The sequence below is a fragment of the Podarcis bocagei genome (assembly GCF_964188305.1).
Source record: "Podarcis bocagei genome assembly, chromosome: 17".
In the NCBI taxonomy this organism is placed as follows: Eukaryota; Metazoa; Chordata; class Lepidosauria; order Squamata; family Lacertidae; genus Podarcis; species Podarcis bocagei.
The window spans coordinates 42,110,119-42,131,232 of record NC_138143.1 but is presented as its reverse complement, the minus strand read 5'-3'; the positions used below and the strand labels follow the sequence as shown (position 1 = coordinate 42,131,232).

Below are 21,114 nucleotides of genomic sequence, written 5' to 3'. Positions count from 1 at the left end.
CCTTCTGTAGGTCCTCCTGGTATCTTGCCAAAAATTTGTCTTTATCTTGAATTGTCTTTATTTTCACTTTCTTTGCCTTGTAGTCGAATGACAGTCCTTGTGGGAACTCCCACCTGAAGCGGATAGAATTTTTCTTTAACAAAAGAACCAAATCCTTGTAGAAGTTTCTTAAATCCAAAATGTATTTTGGTATGTCTTTAAAGATCTGTACAGCTGAATTTCCAATTTGCAAGGCCTTTTCAAAGTGTAGTCCTAAAATTTTATCTCTTTCCTCCTTAGATCTGAGTGTGATCAGACAATCTCTCGGTGTCTTTCTATCTTGCTTTTTACCCAGTCTAAAGGCAGTTGTAATTTTGAATTCGTCTTCCTCAAGGTCCCAGCAATCCGCAAACTCCCGTGTCAAATATTCCACAAGGTTGTCTCTTTCATTCTCCGGAATCAGTCTTAATTTTAAGTTTCTCTCTTTCCTCTGTAACTCCCACAAGGCCAAAGTTGCATCATGCTCATAGACCTTCTTGGCAAGTGGCTCTAATTTCTCCTGCGTCTCTCCAGCAGTGGCTTTGGCCTCTTCGGCAATTTGACGCGTGGTGGCGTTTTCCTCGACCAGTTTGTTTATAGATTCTGTATTCTGGTTTAATCTTGTTGATATTTCTGTTAATTTTTGTGTGTTCTCTGAAGTCTGTTTTGTCAGAGACTCCAGAGTCTGGTTTATCTTAAGCAGAGCTTCTGTCACAGCTTCCATAGAAACGGCTGCTCCTTTGTCTTGTCCTGTTGTTCCAGCTAATCCGGCTGTTGCGCCTGAGATTGAGCCTCTTTTCTTTGCTTGTTGCAGCTGCAACTGTTGTTGTTGTTGTTGTTGCTTGGTCTTAGCTCTTGTAGCTATCTCTTCTTGTGGTCCACTCATGTCAAGGTCAATTCCCACGGGATTTATTCTCCCTTGGAAAATTCCACTGTCTTAGGCCGTGCCGGACTTTACTTTATCCTCTAGAGGGAGCAAATCAAAATGGCCATAGAAGGAAGTTTCCAAATACAAGAACAAAGGAGACAGTCCAAGATGTAGAAAGAAAGGAGATTAACCCAGTCAAAGTCAATATTGCTAAAGTCTTATAACTTCCAATTGCCACAGTTACCCAGTATACTGTTTATACTGTTTCTTCTTATAATGTACAAAAGTCAGGCACTGTGGAAACTTTGTATCAAGGTGTCACTTCACAGGGAAAAGTCAGCTCAGTGTACTAAAAAGGCAGACCGTTTCAAGCTTTCAAATAGATGAGATAGCAGAGGTTTTTTCCTCCAAATAAATCATGCAGTTATTAGTCGAATTCACCTCCCCTCTGCCCTGCTTGCTAGAGGGGAGATCAAGGGTCTAAATGTCCGGTTTATATGATCAAAGAGCAGGTCTAAACGGATGCAAGTTTAGAGTTCCGTTGCTTTCACTTTCATGCAGTCGGGGGGAGGCAGACTTCCTTTAAATCTCCCCGTTTTTAGCCCAATTTCTGAAATTTAAAGGGTCCCGATTGTTTTCCAGCTCTTACTCACGGGAATTCAGTCCAGATTTTCTTTTCAGGAAGGAATCGGCGCTCTCCGCTTATGGCGACGCGGCTTCACTTCGCAGGCTGGGTAGCGACTCTCAGCACCGCGCTCTCTCCCGATGTCGATCCGTAGCCTTTAAAAAGGCTCTTTCACGGTACCGGGGGGCGCGAAGGTGCCCACCGAGTCTCCTTGTTCTCAGGCTTCAGCGCCTGGGATTTTAGGGGTCCCCCGCTCGCCGTAGCGGGTAAGACCCGAACTTGCGAAGCAGTCCTTCTCCGGAGCTCGGAGGTAGGACCGCCATTAAGCGCTGGCACCGACCGGAATTGTATCCTGTATTTCCTTTAACAAATATCCAAGGTGGCTCACAGCACAGTCAAAATATTTAAACCCAATCAATAAGAACTATATAAACTGATCTAAAGGAGAAAAGACAGCTGATAATTTTAAAAACAAATGAGCGAACAAACAAAGAAATGAACAGGGGGAATTAAATCCCACCAGCAACTCAGCAGAAAAAATGTCTGCCAGAAATGAGACGTTTTCACATGCCAACAGAAGTAAAACAGAGAGGGTGAAACAGGCATGAGAGGAGAGTGGCCATGGAGGAGACAATTCTTTATGTCCTCTCTGGGCACAACTCATATGCTGGTGGGGGCATAAAGAGATCTTACTAATTGGGCAGGTTCATGTAGAAGAAGAAAGTCCTTCAAGTATCCTGGTTCCTAAGACAGTTTAGGGCTTTAGAAGAACAGGACAAACAGCATTTGCCCAGATATGTACCCAAAGCCAGTGAAGTTGTCTTAAAAAGGAAGTCATGTGATTCCCAGCTAAAGCCAACAGTATATCGGCCACATTCTGGGCCAATATTTCCAGACACATTTCAAAGCCGTCCTCACACAAAGTTGTGGCGACGATTAGGGAGGAAAGTGCATTGTAATAATCCAGCTCTGGTGTTAAGTATGGCATGTGGAGTCACCAGAGCCAGATTTGATTTCTCCAGGAATGCCCACAACTGCAACCTGAGAATCCAGATAAAAAGCTGAATGGACACAGCCTGCAAACCAGAGTATTCAAGGGGACTGCTATCCCCTTTCCAAATCAGTCTGAACTCCTATTCCTAGATCAACCTTACTAGTGTCCAGGAGCACATCTGCCTTGTCTAGATAATGCTTTCATTTGTTTTCCCTCACACAGTCCATTACTGACCTCAAGGACTCATTTAGTATCACAACCACCACACCAGAACGTAACACAAAGGAGAAAGAGAGCTGAGGAGCATTCCTGGACAACAGGTCCCAGCGGTTTCATGTAGCTACTGCGTGACTTGAGAAACAAAATATTTGGGAACCCAGCAAGCCAAAGAGAGTTCTCCAGTACCACTGGCTAGAACTCCTCCCGCAGGGAAGTGATGGAACCAGGACAAAGCGAAGACACCAAGTCCTATCCCGGCTAGGTTATATTGAAGGATGTCAATAGTACAGACTGCTGCTGAGAGGTTTAGCAGAACCAAAAGGGACTCACTCGCCTTAATCACTTTCTAGCAGAGATAATAGTTATTAGCCATGCAGGAAGGAGAACCTCAAACCTCACACCCTCTGCTCAAGAGAAAACCAATATTTAATGTCCATCGGTGCTTTATGTTGACAGATAAAAGGGCTCTTAGTCCCCAAACCATTCAAGTATTTTCTCCCACTATTTATGGTAAGGGCCCTCTGGAAATTTGACTACTGAAGAGGGAAAGAGGGAAACACTTTCTCTGGCCGCCAGGGTCTTCTTCCCAGTCTTGCTTCTCAACCAAATCATTAGTCTCAGCAAGATGATGCCAGGTGGGAACATTGCTAGGTACTGACAGAGGTAGTGGCAATTCTAGATCTTTGGTTAAATATATGTATGTGTCCCATCATGCAGATGCTGGCATAGCGCTGAGCCTGGGATGTTGAGGAGATCCCCTGCCTCCAGCCTCTGGGCTTTTGCAGAAAGGTGCCTGCAGCACCTCCCCACCTCCACTGCCATTGCTTGCAAAAGGCCACAAGGAATGGAGACAAACGTCTCCTCTGCTCTCCCCAAACTCTTTCTGAACTGCCATTGTCACCAGACAATGGGCGGGAAATTGCCACTGACAAGTGGACTTAATTGAACCCTGCATTTGTCACAGTGTGGAGTGCTGGCTTTCTAAAAGAAAGAGTCTGCCTGAATCAAACATTCTACATTTCTGAACCGAAGCAGCATAACCAATGCAATATCTATCTATCATCTATCTATCTATCTATCTATCTATCTATCTATCTATCTATCTATCTATCATCTATCTCTATCTATCTATCTATCTATCTATCTATCTATCTATCTATCTATCTATCTATCTATATCTATCATCTATCATCTATCTATCTATCATCTATCTATCTATCTATCTATCTATCTATCTATCTATCATCTATCTCTATCATCTATCTATCTATCATCTATCTATCTATCCATCTATCTATCTTTAAAGAAGCCGCAAATCAACAGGAACTCAACACTTCTGAAATTTCACCGTTCCGCAGCAGAGTTCAACTTCCACAGGCAGGGCGGAGAGGGTGGGGGAGGACTGAATAAGCCCTTCATGTACTCACCGTGGATGACTGTGGATGCCAAGAGCATTGTGAGGAACAGCAGCTGTGGCGGCCACATGACTGTGGACCAAAACTTGAGGGTAATTCAGCAGCGAAAGTTTCCAAAAGAATGAATCAATATTTCTCTCTGTTGGTAATCCTCCAGGTGATAATTCGCTTTAATCCGAACAGGGTGGCTACCCTCTAAACCAACACCCTCACCCAGTGTCCAAAATTCAAGACCTAGAAAGAAAAAGAAAAAGGGGGAAACAGTTAAGAGACTGGGTGTTTCTAAGCACCACAATCACCGTGCATTTGGCAAACAGTTGCACCAAGTAAAAAAAATAAAAGTCTTATCATTTACATAGCGCTTTTCGAATGTGCGTAATCATTTGTCTTGCAATCCTCAGAGTAGGTAAATTATATATTTTTTAAAACTGTGATATTGCAGATGACAACCTGATGTTGAGGGAGACAGCGGCTGCGGCACAGATTTATTTTATTTATCAGCTTTCATGTGAAGGAGCAAGCACAGACTGAGACAAAAGTTAATTTCCTGAGGGGTCTCTGGAGCCCCTAACAAAGGACTTCTGCTGTCTTCTCCGCTGCCCCCCTTCCCTGTCCAGGGACTTGCTCATTTTGCATTATATGGTTGCAGTAAGTTTACGATGTGGCTGGAATCAAAAGGGGGTGGGGGTAGGATAGCCTAACAAACCCAAGTGGTTTGCAGTGAGTAAATCCTCAAGGACTGCTGTCCTGGCCTGGCTGTCAGTGGGCTTGAAGAAATGGAATCAAACGGAAAGGATATAACTGCGGCTACGTCTAAAATACTTGTTTGTGGCTCTGCATTCAAAGATGCCCTTAAGAAGCTGGAGAGAGTTGTGATATGCCTTCCAAACTTATCGATTTTAGAAAGTTTCGTCTGACAAATTTGCCCAGACTGACTGTAGATGCTAACAACAACAACAAGAGCTACTGACAACTGAGCTGAACTGCTTTTCAACTAACCCACAGGGATATTATGGCCATAAAACCTATTCCCCGTCCCCTCCAGCACCATTCACTCCTGAAGGCTTATGCACCAGATTGCAGCGAGTAAGGTAGTGTCTATTGGCAAAACCTATTTGGTGTTTCACAACTTTCTGACTAGTTGCAGGACCTTAGCCAGACCTAGCAGAGTAAACGCAGAATCCACGGAAGCAATTGGCGACTTGGCTGCAGACAGGATAGACGAAGCAGGAACCAGGAACTTGTAGTTAGGTGTTTATTATATACAGTGGACTATTTACAGGAACAGAACACGGATCTTCTGCTAGCTCTCTCTCAGTGGCGTAGCGTGGGGGGTGCAGGGGGGCTGGCCGCACCGGGCGCAACATCTGGGGGTTAGGGTTAGGGGGCGCAAATCCACGGGTTAGGGGGCGCAAATCCATGGGTTAGGGGGCGCAAATTACTTGCCTTGCCCTGGGTGCTGACAACCCACGCTACGCCACTGCTCTCTCTGACACGACTCACAACTCCTACACTGACACAGAACTCTGAAGCTCTGAACACTGAACTAACACATTCCAGTTAGTGAGCCATTAATTATCCCTCCCTTGAGAGAGTTTGACCAGTCAGGGAGCTGTCTCCATGCCTCTGTTATCACCAGGCAGACTTACTCCTTCAGATTGCCTTCTGGCTGTCTGCCAAACCTTAATTGACTCTGTGTGAGTAGCTGCACATACACAGATTCCCAACAGTGTCCCATCCGAATCTTGCTATATCAACAGCAGACCCTCCAAATGTCCTTATTTTCCAGGGGCAGTCCGGGTTTACAGAAGCCGTCCTGGTTTCTGATTTGATCCCAGAACTGTAGTTTGTTAGAGTTGTGGGGATTTGTAGCTCTGTGGTGTAAACTGCAGTTTCCATGATTATTTGGGGAGAGGTGTGCTTTAAATGTATGGTGTGTACTTCAGCCTAAGTGGGGATGAGGCAGAGGGGAAAGGGCTAAACTCCTTCAGCCCTGATGTTAATGCCCACACTGTGGTTAGAGGTTAGCTGAATAGTTCAAACCCGCCCTTGTTGCTGTATCTGCATCTTGTCTTTGTACCAAATGTGCAAATGGGACTTAGGGGTTTTTTTTTTAAAGAAAATACAAACTTTGCAGCTTTTACAAATATTCTGTGCTTGCAACAAAGCGGGTTAAAGGAGCAACTTGAAAGAATATCAAGGTGTGTCCGTAATTGATTGTATAAAAAAATATATGTTCATATGTGAAAAATATTCCCCCCCCATGATAATAGGCTAACTGATAAATAAATAAATATCCTGCTGGGAAGCAATTTCAGCGGGAATGTTCTCCACATGAAAAGCAAGTTTAATTGTCTTTCAGAACTGTAAGTTGTAATAAATTTCTGTTAATGTTTAGGAGCAAATTTGGTTTAATGATCATTGCTATTTTTGGCTGCAGGGTGACACGAAGTTTAAGTGTAAAACAGATTAATGTTTTACACTACGGTGGTTTTCTTGCAGACTCTCCTTGAGTTAACCTTTTCACACCTCAGAAACCATTTAATATAATTTTACTTCTAATAGGCCAGAGGCAAACAGAAGCATATTTGCCACTGCTGAATGAGAATTTCTTTTCAGGTACAAAAATGTTTTATATGTGCCCATAGGCTTAAAAAAACCCCCACAACCTAGGAGGTGGTCAATGAATTAATAAAGGGATTTTCGGTAGATGTGGAGATGTGGAGGGATCTCTTGTTCTGCATACAGACACAGCCATGAACTGGGAGAAGGATCTTTGCCAGCAAGCAAACAAGCTTTGTTGAGTGGAGTCTGAGCCACTTCAAAAGTACAGGAGTTCACAAAGAACAACACTCTTTAAGCCTCCCCCAATTAAAATTTTCTGGCAACATCTGGGGAAAGCTGGAATGTCTTATCTAAATGGAACACTGAATCCTTAGGAAATGTATTTTTGTTAAAACTGGGGTGTGGGGAGACAATGTATACTTGGAACAAGAGTTTTATAATGAACAATAAAGTTTCTCCTGAAAATTGGTACTGTGTTACTTCAAAACCCACTATGAAGTGTCAAGCTGTGTCCCATCCCCTCCAGGCTGTAGGTTGATCTAAAAAGAAGCAGGAACAGAGAATTTCTGTGGTGGAGGTAGGGAACTAACAGAAAGGCTCCTTCACCCACCGCTGATGAATAATATAGGCTCAGAAAGCATCTGTAATAGCTCCACAGAATTAAATGTCATAATATAAATAAAACAAGTAAAAGACGGTTTAGCATATTAAATGCTCGGCTCCTCAAAATAAAGCCCGGTGTGGAAGGCACATGCACACGCAAAAAGCCGTTCCCCCGATTTAAACTTGCTAATGATCCATGGCATGCTACAATTAAAGCTAAGTGCATTTCCTTTAAATTTGGCAACAACCATGCTTTATTATTTCCCCCCAGAAAGGTAAGTTTATCCTAAATAATTCTACGCTTTCAGCCACTGAATTACATGACGGCTAAAACGCACGCTGTGAAGAGACACGCCAGCTCCCTTCAGGAGTTCAGGGCTTGCCTGGTACAGAGGGATCACAGGGGCAGACTCTAACCTTTGGCCCTCCAGATGTTTTGGCCTACAACTCCCATGATCCCTAGCTAACAGGACCAGTGGTCAGGGATGATGGGAATTGTAGTCCAAAACATCTGGAGGGCCAAAGGTTGGGGATGCCTGCTCTACCCAGTGCATTCACATTCCTCAGCACACAGTAACATTATAGACACATGAAGGAACGCATGTAGGGCAGGATGACACCAGCTTCCATGCTGAATTCCTAGATACATCCACTGGGTGGGTGAGAACGCTAATGATATCTGAAGGGGGTTAGTGCGCCAAGACAGCTGGGAGTCTTAGCAGAGAAAGCGGACTCATCTGCTTTGCATAAAAGAAATGCCCTGTGTAGCAGGAAACACCCCCCCCAATCATTCAGTTTGTACAAACTTCACACACACTCACACACTACATACGCTACACTTCTGTTATAAATTCATAGAAAATCAACCATACATCGGATTTGCACTGTTCCACTTTTATTTTACTCCATGAAGGAAGGACTACAAAATGGGGAAGGTTTGATACAGGGCACCCATAATCCCTTCACCATCCCAGCACATCCACAGGAGCCCTGCCCAGTTGCTATGCCAACCCTGATGGTCCTAGACAGAAGACAATCAAGATCACAAAGAACTTGCATATGGGAGTGGATTCAGCATGGACTGGAACAAAGGACAATAATCAGCTCTTCCCTCTGGGGGGCAGGAAACTGCAAACTCCCCTCTGTCACCTGGAAAGTACTCATGGGGAGGGGGAAAGGGGGAACCAGCCAGGTGACAGGACACTCAGGTTACCACCACAACTCCTCCCTCAACCCCTCCTTTCTGTGATGTATGCATGATGTTTCTGGGGGTGGGCTTGATCTACAGGATGGGAATTTCAAAAGTCTTTATAAGACCTTGCACACCATTTATTCTGTGTCCCTCCTCTCTCCTGCAAGTGAGCGGAGCACCCTGTTGCAACAGTTCAATAAAGGCCAAGCCTACAGGCTGCTGTTTTGCTCCAAGTTATCCTGGTTGGTGTCTTTGTTTTTGTCCAAGGGAGCCCTCGGATTTTTCCATTAACACCTGTTTGGGGGCCTCAAACTACCCTTCAACAGAGGATCACAGAGCGCTTTGCAATGTAAAGAAACACGAAAGTGCATACCATTGTTAGCATCTATTGATACCAGTTAGTATCTGTTGAATTTTCCACAGGTTGGGACTTTCATGGTGGATACTAATGATGGTATTGCACTTTCGTGTTTTTATGTTGTGAAGCGCTCTGTGAACCTCAGTTGAAGGGTAGTTATATAAATTTAATAAATAATAATTCAGTAAATAATATTACAAACCTTATTACGGTCAGACCAGCATGAGATACAAACATGAGATAAAATAAAGCATGTAAGACTTAAAGAAGAGAGGGATAAAAGCAAATAGTTAAAAGTGGTTATAACTCACCGAAACTTAAAGCAGATAGAGACAAAAGACAAGTGGTTAAAAGGGAGCGACTATAAGGGAGTCGAATCCCCGCAACGGGGTGAGCTCCCGTTACTCTGTCTCAGCTCCTGCCAACCTAGTAGTTCAAAAGCACACAGTGCAAGTAGATAAATAGGTACCACTCCGGCGGGAAGGTAAACGGCGTTTCCATGCGCTGCTCTGCTTCGCCAGAAGCAGCTTAGTCACGCTGGCCACATGACCCGGAAGCTGTACGCCGGCTCCCTTGGCCAATAAAGCGAGATAAGCGCCGCAACCCCAGAGTCGTTCGCGACTGGACCTAATGGTCAGGGGTCCCTTTACCTATTACTTCTCTTGATCGGGACACTGGACTTCTGTTGATGCAGCCTAGAATAGCACCAGCTTTTTTTGCTGGTGCATCCATTCTTGACTCATGTTAAGCTTGTGGTCTACTAAGACCCCTAGATCCTTTTCACATGTAGTCCTGGCAAGCCGGGTGTCCTCCAGCCTATATTTGTGCATCTGGTTCTTCCTGCCTAAGTGTAGAGCCTGACATTTGTCCCTATTGAAATTCATTTTGTTAGCTTGTGCCCAGTTCTCCGTGCTGGAGACCTAATGGTCAGGGGTCCCTTTACCTTTTATAAGGGAGGGAATGTGAAGCAACACAGGTCTTGCATTGTGGGCCTTCAGTTTAGGCCTGGTTTATGTCCATCATGGAAGCGCAAAACCTAGCAACTAAGTAAAATGATAATAGAGCTGGGATAGCTCAGTTAGTAGAGCACCTCTTAATCTCAGGGTTGTGGGTTCAAGCCCCACGCTGGGCAAAAGATTCCCGCATTGCAGGGGTTGGACTGGATGACCTTCGTGGTTCCTTCCAACTCAACAATACTGATTCTAATAATGTGCCTCTCACCCACATGGCTCTTCTTTGCTGGGATTGATCTGCTCCACATTTAAAGTACTTGATACAATAAATTCATGGAAAGCAAATGGGGAATAGCGTATAAACATTGAAAAAGAGGGAGAAATCCACAAGCAGCTAAGCACATAAAATATTCACTTTTAAACAGACAGGGAAATAACCTGAAGGTAGTCAGTAAAAAAAACAGGCATACAACTCAAGTTATAATAGTCAAATAAAGAGAAGAAAACAGAATGACATAAAGGAGTATAGGGGAAAAATATTTGAAACCGTGTTGTCAAAAAATGTAGCATGCTTCCATGGCTTCTTGTGGAGATAAGAAGATTCTTTGTAAAAAGCTGGATCAAGGAAGTCGAGGAAAATAAAGGTAGCTTATCAACAGGAATGAAAAGGAGAACTTTAAAAGAGGGGAGGGAAAATGTCAGAGCAAATGCAAAGAAGAATCTTGTAAATTGTGGCACTTTAAAGACTAACACATTTATTACGGCATAAACTTTTGCAGACTACAGTACACTTCATCAGCCGCACGAAGTGTTATTATGCTGAGTTGCAGATGTGTGTGTGTATTTTTTAAATTTTTTTTTATATAAATATATATAATTCAGCTTCCAGCACTCAGCTCCCTTCTCTTGGGGGTTTTCATGCAAAGTGCTGGTTGAAGTTCAAGACAGCTTTGCAGGACAAGCGGCAAAGTGCTTACCCATCTCTATTAAGAATGCATGTGGAATACCACCAATATTGGCACTTTAAAAAGAAACGCTGAAGTCCCACCATTTATACGAGGATGGATTATATGGTGGAAAACTCAAATTAAGATGAAGTGAAACAAATTATCAGAAATAAGGTTGGCAGGGAGTTGCAAGAAATACCGTTGCTCAGGGATCTGCCCTGGCTGCTGATTTATTAAAGGGCCAAGTTCTAGTTGTTACTATAAAGCCTGTAACAACCTGGGACAAGTTGACCTGTGAGATCACTTCAGTTGGCAGGGTCAGCCACCACTGCAGGTGCCACATAAAACCACAGAATTGGAGACTTGGAAGGGACCCAAGAATCATCTAGTCTAACCCCTGTGCAATGCAGGAATACGCAGCTGTCACGTATGGGGATCGAACCTGCAACCAGGGCCGGATTTAGGTCTGATGAGGCCCTAAGCTACTGAAGGTAATGGGGCCCTTTATATGTCCAGCTGTCCTTTGTCAACGACAAATTGTAGCTGTTTTTGTGTTGAATATATTGCTAAGGGACGCGGGTGGCGCTGTGGGTTAAACCACAGAGCCTAGGACTTGCTGATCAGAAGGTTGGCGGTTCGAATCCCCGCGACGGGGTGAGCTCCCGTTGCTCGGTCCCTGCTCCTGCCCACCTAGCAGTTCGAAAGCACGTCAAAGTGCAAGTAGATAAATAGGTACCACTACGGCGGGAAGGTAAACGGCGTTTCCATGCACTGCTCTGGTTCGCCAGAAGCGGCTTAGTCCTGCTGGCCACATGACTTGGAAGCTGTACGCCGGCTCCCTTAGCCAGTAAAGTGAGATGAGCGCCACAACCCCAGAGTCGGCCACGACTGGACCTAATGGTCAGGGGTCCCTTTACCTTTTATATTTGGATAGTGTTCTCAAAGCTACTAACATGAGTCTGACCAAACTGTGAGAGGCAGTGGAAGACGGGAATGCCTGGCATGCTCTGGTCCAGGGCGGTCACAAAGAGTCGGACATGACTAAACGACTAAACAACAACAACAACAATTTATGGACCTAATAGGTATCTCAAGCCATTTGCACATGTTGCCATTCAACCAGTCCATGCAGAATGTAGGCACCCTATATATAGAAAGGAGCAAAGCAGTGATATTTTTGGGAGCAGGCTAGCAGGCGGGGCCCATGACTTACATCCTAGGAGCTGACACAACACAAAACACTGTTGCTGGATGTAGGTTTTATTTTATTTGTTTTTTATCTTATATTTTGGAAAGGTACAGTTGTTTTTCCTTTAAATTTTTAGGAGCCCCCCAAGAGAGTGGGGCCCTAAGCTATAGCTTGTTTAGCTTATACAGTGGTACCTTGGGTAAGTACTTAATTCGTTCTGGAGGTCCGTTCTTAACCTGAAATTGTTCTTAACCTGAAGTACCACTTTAGCTAATGGGGCCTCCTGCTGCCGCCGCGCAATTTCTTTTCTCATCCTGAAGCAAAGTTCTTAACCTGAGGTACTATTTCTGGGTTAGCGGAGTCTATAACCTGAAGCGTCTGTAACCTGAAGCGTCTGTAACCTGAGGTAGCACTGTATGTAAATCCGGCACTGCCTGCAACCTTGGCATTATCAGCACCATGCTCTAACCAACTGGACTATCCAGGCAGCAACATAATACCCACCCCACATTTGTAAGAACTTGATCCTTTAGTGTAGGAACACCTACACTTTGGAACTCCCTGCACATTGATATCAAGCAGGAACCTTCTCGGTGGTGGCGCCCGCCCTCTGGATTGCCCTCCCATCAGATGTCAAGGAAATGAACAACTATCTGACTTTTAGAAGACATCTGAAGGCAGCCTTGTTTTGGGAAGTTTTTAATGTTTGATGTTTTATCATGTTTTTAATATTCTGTTGGGAGTTGCCCAGAGTGGCTGGGGAAACCCAGCCAGATGGGTGGGGTATAAAAAAATTACTACTTCTACTACTACTACTACTCATATTCTTTTCAATGTCTGCTAAAGCGTATTTGCTTAGGTAAACCTGCCCAGATGTTTAGAAAGGAGATGTGGGTTTTAATCTGTTTTTACTCTATATATTATTATTCATTTTATTAAATGTGTGTATACTGCCCTCCATGCGAAGATCTCGGGACAGTTCACAGCATTAACTTTTCAAATGTCTTAAAATTATTATTGCTATTTTTTTTCTAAGTGATTTTATTGTTCTGCCTTTTTTTGTAAACGGCTTTGAGGGTATGGTTGTTTTTTCTTCTTCAATCAAGCAGCATATAAATTTAGTGAAATAAATACTGGGTTGTTGGTTTGTTTGTAGTTTGCTCTCATTGGAACTGGTCCAATGGAGGGCTTTGGAGCCTGCGGGTCCACATCTTCTCCCAAGACAAACCCACCCACTGCTGAAATTCCTCCTTTTTGCCCATTCCAGCTTTGGACGGGAACTGGCTGGCCATCTTTCTTTCTTTCTTTCTTTCTTTCTTTCTTTCTTTCTTTCTTTCTATTGTTCTTTATTGATTAAAAAAAACTGCAAATCTATACAAATATTGTATACTGTCTCTTAACCGATAACAAACGAAAGATATATAAAATAGAAAAGATATAAAGAAAGAAAAAAGAAGAAAAGTAACAAAGAAGCAAATAAATCAAAAAAGAAAAGACAAAATTATTTACATAATAAAAGTACTCATTGGCACAATCCTTCCCATCCTTCTCATTATACTGTTTGATATAACATTCTTTTTTTACACAGGTTATATCATTTCTTTCTGCTTTGTGTACATTCCTTTGATCTTTTTCTTTACAAATATCACTCAATTTCTGCTAATACGGAGTTATTTGTACACTAAAGTTTTACATAATTCTTAAATATTATCCATTCTCTGGTTGTTTTTTGTTTCGATATTCCTCTAACTGATCCCGTCAGTTTTGCTAATTGTAGATATTCTAACATGAGTATCTGCCAATCTGTAATCTCTGGGAGTGTTTCATTCTTCCAGTTCATGCTAGAAGGGTTCTAGCTGCTGTTATACCATAAAAAAAAATGATCTTATATCTTTAAAAATTTCTGTGTCCATCTTTCTACATCATTGTGGGCCCTTGCTCCTTCCCTCTGTGAAGGAAGACCTCTTTCTCCAGCCTCAGAAAGGGGGGAAAGCAATAACCCCTGGAACGCCTTCATGGGGACTACTGGAGGGCAGCCAAACGTGTGTAACAATAACACAGATCCTAAGAAAAATTATTCTTGGTATTTGCTGTTGAGAAAAGCGTTCCTACCCCTTGAATGGACTCCTATTACTATGCCGGTGTAGTTCTTCAAGAATAGTATAAGAAGCGTCATAAAATGTCTAGAGGGGTGAAAGGCAAACATTAATTAACTTTTTTTTTTCCTTTAGTGTTTTCTAGGAGGAATTAATTGGTAGGGCAATCAGGACAGACGTGCTTTTAAACCAAAAGCTTTTTGGGTCACTGCAGTTCCTTTTTCACAGCAAGTTCATTCGTGCCTTGCGAGATGAACGTTTTGGCTCCTGAAAGCCGCAAACCCGGTAGTGAGCATTCCGGTTTGCGGACGTTCTTTGGAACCCGAACGTCCGTCGCAGTTTCCGATTGACTGCAGGAGCTTCCTGCATCGAATTGGAAGCCGCATCTTGGTTCCCGAAGGTTTTGGAAGTCGAACGGACTTCCGGAACTGATTCCGTTTGACTTCCAAGGTACAACTGTATGTCCTGTGGAAGGGTTAACTTCCTCACCATGCCACTCCTGACCCACAGTTTAGGGGGCACACTGTACTTTTTTTTATTTGCTTTATTTTCAGGAGGACTGGGAAGAGATTTCTCATGTCAGGCTACAATCCGTTTCCACGACGTTTCTCTAACTGCTAATTCCCACATTATATTTGAGCTTTAGCACGATGTAAAAGCCGCTTCCGGAACCATAGTGGACTATGGCACAAGTTTTGCACTCATTTCCATGTTGTTTGCAAATAGATTTCTTCCGGAAGCAAATAACATGGGAATGGGTACTAAACTTGCACTCTATTCCACTGTGGTTCCAGAAATGGCTCTTACATCCCATGAAAAGCTCAAAGACAAGGCAGAACCTAAGAGCTGGGGGGAAGTCATGAACATGGAATAAACTGCCACGTGAATGCACCATTAGTTCTGATAAGCTAGCGAGCCTGAATGTTTTTTGGCCTTCGCTGGGTGATTTCATTTTTGGATGAGTTTTAATTTTGAAGCAGTTGGTTGATTTTGGCTATTTAGCCCTTTTCTAACATTTTTATTTATTTTTTATTTTTTTGCAGTAGTGGGGTAGGAGAACTGCAAACAAGAAGCCCTTTTTATTTTTCAGGTAATATGCAAATAATGGGGTCCGAAAATGCATGGGACACAATTATTTCCACATCCCTGTGCCCTGTGAGGATAATTCAGAGCGCAAAATCTATGTAAATATCTTCTAGAGGCATGTAACTACTTGCCCAGTACGAACAAAAGGAAATATTATGCATTCAAACATTAAAATTAGTAAATAATAAAATACAATCAATGATAATATAATTGTTAAATATTAATAATTATGAGTAACAAATAACTAATAAACTTGATCACAGCTACTTAAAAGACAAGCAGAAGGTAGAAGACACGGCAGTCAATTTCTGACGCAGTTGGCATCTCCCAATACAACAATGTCTCCTTTGAAAATCTGGTAATCTGTTCTAGGAAGACATCTTCCAAGTCCTCTGCCTGGTTTGGCGGTCTGTAACAAATTCCCACAGTGACATCCCTATTACTTTCCTCTCCTTTTATTTTTACCCAAATGCTCGCAGCAGACCTTCCTTCCATGCTCAGATTCATGGATTTCCTCACATCCTTTATATCGATAACCGTCGGTGGGACATCACAATGTTGATTACCTGGCAGCACACTGCCAAAAGGAAGAGGGGCAAGGCAGAAGACAGCTCAACATAGTGGGGGCACAGCAGCAGGACCTGCCCCACGCCAAACTCTCTGCTGCCCCACACCTCTCAGTAACCAGCGGCAAAACATGCCACTAATTTAATTGATGTGATGTATTGGATTAGGATATTTTGCTTTTCATTTATTAACCAAGGACTAGTGTTCGAAATTCCCATCGTTCTAGACACATTTTGCAACAGGGAATTTCATTAAAATAAGCAGTTCTTGAGCTCTGGGCACAGTACTGCGCCTAAGATTTCAGATTAAAACTGCAGAGTGGAAGGAAAGGAGGACCCCTTTCTGCCTCCCCACTTCCAGCTACTCTCTGAAGATTGGAGAAGAGACCCTCTTAAGAATATTAGGGGGGTGGGCAGGGGAAGGACTAGACCATGTGAAAAATGAACAAAATATTTTAGCTGCAGTTCATTCATTTTCAGCTTTGTATTCTTGTTATAAAAAAGTGCGCCTAGACATTCTTTTGTTGCGCCCATAACCAAGGTTTAAGGTGCCATTTAGCTCCTAGGTTTCAAATCTCAGTTTCTAACACTGCCTGTTTCCTAGCATGCCAGTTTTTGGCTTCCAAAATGTTCGACAACTGAGGTGCAGCTTCCCACTGGTTGCAAGAGCTTCCTGCACTCAGCAGAAGTTACGTCGAATGTATGGCTTCGGAAAAATGTCCGAAAACCGGAGCATTTACTTCCAGGTTTTTAGCGTTCGGGAGCCGAAACGTTCCAAAACGGAGCCATTCGGGAACCCAAGGTTTGACTGTACATGGATTTTTCTCACATAGGAGAATTTGCTCATGTGAGCCAGGGAAGCTAAGCTGCCTGGTCAGTCACTATTGTTGTTGTTTAGTCGTGTCTGACTCTTTGTGACCCCCTGAACCAGAGCACGCCAGGCACTCCTGTCTTCCACTGCCTCCCTCCCACAGTTCGGTCAAACTCATGCTGGTAGCTTCAATAACACGTCCAACCGTCCTCTGTTGTCCCCTTCTCCTTGTGCCCTCCATCTTTCCCAACATCAGGATCTTTTCCAGGGAGTCTTCTCTTCTCATGAGGTGGCCAAAGTCTTGGAGCCTCAGCTTCACGATCTGACCTTCCAGGGCTGATTTCCTTCAGAATGGAGAGGTTGGATCTTCTTGCAGTCCATGGGACTCTCCAGAGTCTTCTCCAGCACCATAATTCAAAAGCATCAATTCTTCAGCGACCAGCCTTCTTTATGGTCCAGCTCTCACTTCCGTACATCACTACTGGGGAAACCATAGCTTTTACTATACGGACCTTTGTTGGCAAGGTGATGTCTCTGCTTTTTAAGATGCTGTCTAGGTTTGTCATTGCTTTTCTCCCAAGAAGCAGGCGTCTTTTAATTCCGCTGCTGCTGTCACCATCTGCAGTGATCATGGAGCCCAAGTCAAATCTCTCACTGCCTCCATTTCTTCCCCTTCCATTTGCCAGGAGGTGATGGGACCAGTGGCCATGATCTTCGTTTTTTTGATGTTGAGCTTCAGACCATATTTTGCGTTCTCCTCTTTCACCCTCATTAAAAGGTTCTTTAATTCCTCCTCACTTTCTGCCATCAAGGTTGTGTCATCTGCATACCTGAGGTTGTTGATATTTCAGCCACTATAGCTTTATATATACATTTGTACCTCTACTTACGGCAAACCCCGAAGTGTATACGTCTGGGTTTCGCCGTGCGCGCATGTGCAGAAGCGCTCTGGACCCCGGGAACGAATTAAGTTCGTATCTGGAGGGTCCACTGTAATGCTATTCCCTTCCCTTCTTGTTTGGTCTGCTCCTTTCAATCCCTGCATGTCAATTATGAGTCTCATATTGTAAAGCTTCGGTAATGCCCATTCAATCCCATTTGCCTTCCTGGCTAAATATTTTGAGTGGACCCAGTTTATTTTCCATACTCCATGCCTGACCCAACCTGCTGCCTGCTACCCAGAGGTATCTTTAGACCAACAAGAAATGCAAATGCCTTCTGATATGTTAGATAATTTGCAAAATGTATACTTCTCCCCCCTCACCCCCCCCGGCTCTGACACTATTGGTAGCTGGCTTCACAAGCCTGTGAAAAGCTCTCTTCCTCGCAGATGCCGATTTAAAATGTCTTGTCTCTGAAGCTGAAGATGTTAAGAAATAAAACAGATGAGTTGATAATTAGCTGCTCTCAAGCATTTCATTTCTGCAGGTAATAAATATCTACGTTTTAATGCTCTGTCAGCAGATAATGATGAAATGTTCGCCCTAACTGACCAACAGTAAAAAGTGAATTTTTCTTTAAGCCTGGAATTACTTTTTCTTTTTTTACAGTACTCTTAATGGAGCCCAATAAAACATCAACATGTTTCATCGTTATCTAGATTCAATAAACCCTCTACCCATTTAATTAAGATAACATTACAAGCTATATGTTTCAGGTTGAAATACAGGGCAAGGTTAACATCTATCTGCCCTAATTATTTTCAGAGAGATACTGAACTTCATAAAACATTAAAAAAACGTGTTTTGGAAATGGTAAGAAGCCTATGAACTTCAGTATAATTAAGTTCATTTGCAGTTCTTTTGAACATTTGCCAGTGACTAACCTCCATGTGTCAGTATCAACTAACATGGTGCACATCTGCATGTAAAATGAACAAAGTCTTGTGGCATTTTCAAAACTGATGAATTCATTACGGCAAAGGTTTCATGGACTACACTTCAGTCTGTAAGTTACTCTATTTAACCGTCTTAACGGAGCCAATAACAAGGCTCAAGCCACCAGCCACACCACAACCAGTGTTCGAAACTCCCATTGTTCGAAGTGTGTTTTGCGACAAGGAATTTCTTTAGCGCAAGCAGTTTCTGAGCTCTGGGGGCAGTACTACACCTAAGATTTCAGATTAAAACTGCAGAGTGGAAGGAAATGAGGAGCTTTTCTCTGACTCCCCACTTCCAGCTACTCTCTGGGAGAATATTAAGGCGGTGGGGGCAAGGGAAGGACTACACCATGTGAAAAATGAAAATATTTTAGCTGCAGTTCATTCGTTTTCAGCTTTGTATCTAAGATGCCATTGAGCTCCTAGCTTTCATATCTCAGTTTCCCAGTGCCCACAAAATATCCATCACAACTTATACCTGACACTCTGAAATAGGTCTTTTAAAAAAAAGTTAATCAATTGCATGTTCTCCACAGTGATAGCTATCAGAAAGAGATACACAGAACAGATAAAACTAATTATTTACATTTCTAAGGCACTGCATCTCAAGGGTTTAATATTAAAGATATTAAAGATAATTCAGTTTTATAGTAGTATAAGGAACTTGCATGGACTAGAACAGGCATCACCAAACTTGGCCCTCCAGATGTTTTGGGACTACAATTCCCATCATCCTTGACCACTGGTCCTGTTAGCTAGGGATGATGGGAGTTGTAGTCCCAAAACATTTGGAGGGCCAAGTTTGGGGGTGGCTGGACTAGAAACACCATGTCAACTCCCCTTTGGGTTTTGAGCCACTCCATTTGACCACCACCCAGCAAAGGTTAGCATTCTGTCCCAACTGAGCCCAACCTTACTGGGCTGTTTTTCTAGAGAGTTCCCTGACTTTGCACTACTGCAAACCTTAGGTTGCGCCCAGACCTATGGCTGCTTCCTTCTCCTAAGTATGGAAGATGCATCTTGACTGCATAAGGACCAGCTTGGCTATTTGCAGTTTTAACTCCTTTTCTTTGCTGTCTGTGAGGGATGCGGGTGGCGCTGTGGGTTAAACCACAGAACCTAGGGCTTGCTGATCAGAAGGTCGGTGGTTCGAATCCGCGTGACGGGGTGAGCTCCCGTTGCTTGGTCCCTGCTTCTGCCAACCTAGCAGTTCGAAAGCACGTCAAAGTGCAAGTAGATAAATAGGTACCGCTCCGGCGGGAAGGTAAACGGCGTTTTCATGCGCTGCTCTAGTTCGCCAGAAGCAGCTTTGTCCTGCTGGCCACACGACCCGGAAGCTGTATGCCAGCTCCCTCGGCCAATAAAGCAAGATGAGTGCAGCAACCCCAGAGTCAGCCATGACTGGACCTAATGGTCAGGGGTCCCTTTACCTTTATTTTACCTTGGCTGTCTGAGCAGTCCAGGACTGCTTGCGCTCTGGAGAGCTTGCGCTCTGGAGAGGTCACTTCGGTGCTGCTAATACAACAAAAATAATGTGGGATGCAGCAGTTATGAGTTAGCAGTCTCTGCTGCCACAGCAGGCGCTGTGATTCTCCAGGGGTTTGACTACACCCCCATAGGCGCATTCCACCCCCCCAAAAAAAAACCCAAGAGAAAACTTTTAAATATGCACAACCTCTGGCCGGCCAACTGAGCGCTCCCAAAGCCCTTGCATCGATTCCACTTCTCAGCCATCATCAAGTAAAATTCCTTCGGGCACGACAGATTCCAAGCATTTTATGACAGGAAAATGAATGACTCCTCAAAGCACTGGGCAGTCAGATGAATAAGAAGGGCTACAATGAATGGGGGGGGGGGAGAATATAGCTGTGGCCTCAACCTACTTTTGCTGCAGTGCTCTGAAGTATATTTGGAGACTTTTCAGATGAGATAAGGGAAACAGAGCTAGACACATGGGGGGGGGGGGAACGCAACATTTCCGCCAGTGCCCATTACTGGAGATTGATTTTATAAGCCTCACGGTGCAGGGTGGTTTAACCCCCCAAAAAACCTCTCAGCTATTTCTTCAGTGAATGATTTCTACCACAAGGATTTAGTTCATTAAAGCCCCCCAAGAAGTACTTTAAAACATGCAGCAGAACCATCTGGATTGCTCGGGGCTCATCTCCTGTTGCACTGATTAAATTTTGTCGGCACCTGCTATCTACTTAAAGTAATAATAATTCAAAATTAAGATGAAAATATCAAGAGTTGCCAGCATAAGGACAGACTCAAACACCTGACAGAAAGTGTTGACTGAAACCACCTAAAGGACAAGTCCTTTTCCTACTTAGGACATTCCTACTTTCCCTTCTTGTTTTGTGAGGGAAACTTAAAAGAAATGCCCTAAAAATTGGCAGGGCTATTTTTCTAGAAAAAGAGGTGCCAAAACTCACAAGGAACATCTCCCTTGTTCTCTTCTGTGAGTTTCATGGCTTAGAGGAGATTTGGACCTAGGCTGCGATCCTATACCCACTTACCTGTAAGTAAGCCCACTCAAAATCTTTAGATAGATAGATAGATGATAGATAGATTTTAACATATAAATTATAAAATGTACCACAAAACCTATCACTTATACAATCTTTTTAGACTTCCATCAGCACCTCTGATGATCCACCCTTTTAACCACTTCTTATGCATTTCTTAACTTTATATTGCCTTTACATCTCTTAACAAATCATCCTCCCC

At 43.4% G+C, this 21,114-nt stretch overlaps 1 protein-coding gene across 22 annotated transcripts in view; it reads right to left on the bottom strand.

The window, feature by feature from the left end:
• Positions 1-21,114, bottom strand: part of ADGRL3 (adhesion G protein-coupled receptor L3) — a 548,667-nt gene that overhangs the window by 349,360 nt on the left and 178,193 nt on the right. For all 22 annotated transcript variants that reach the window (XM_081176098.1, XM_081176093.1, XM_081176095.1 and 19 more), the window contains exon 3: positions 4,152-4,373. In XM_081176098.1, the coding sequence (XP_081032224.1) occupies positions 4,152-4,209 (58 nt within the window). In that variant the 5' untranslated portion in view covers positions 4,210-4,373. The remainder of the gene's footprint in view (positions 1-4,151; positions 4,374-21,114) is intronic.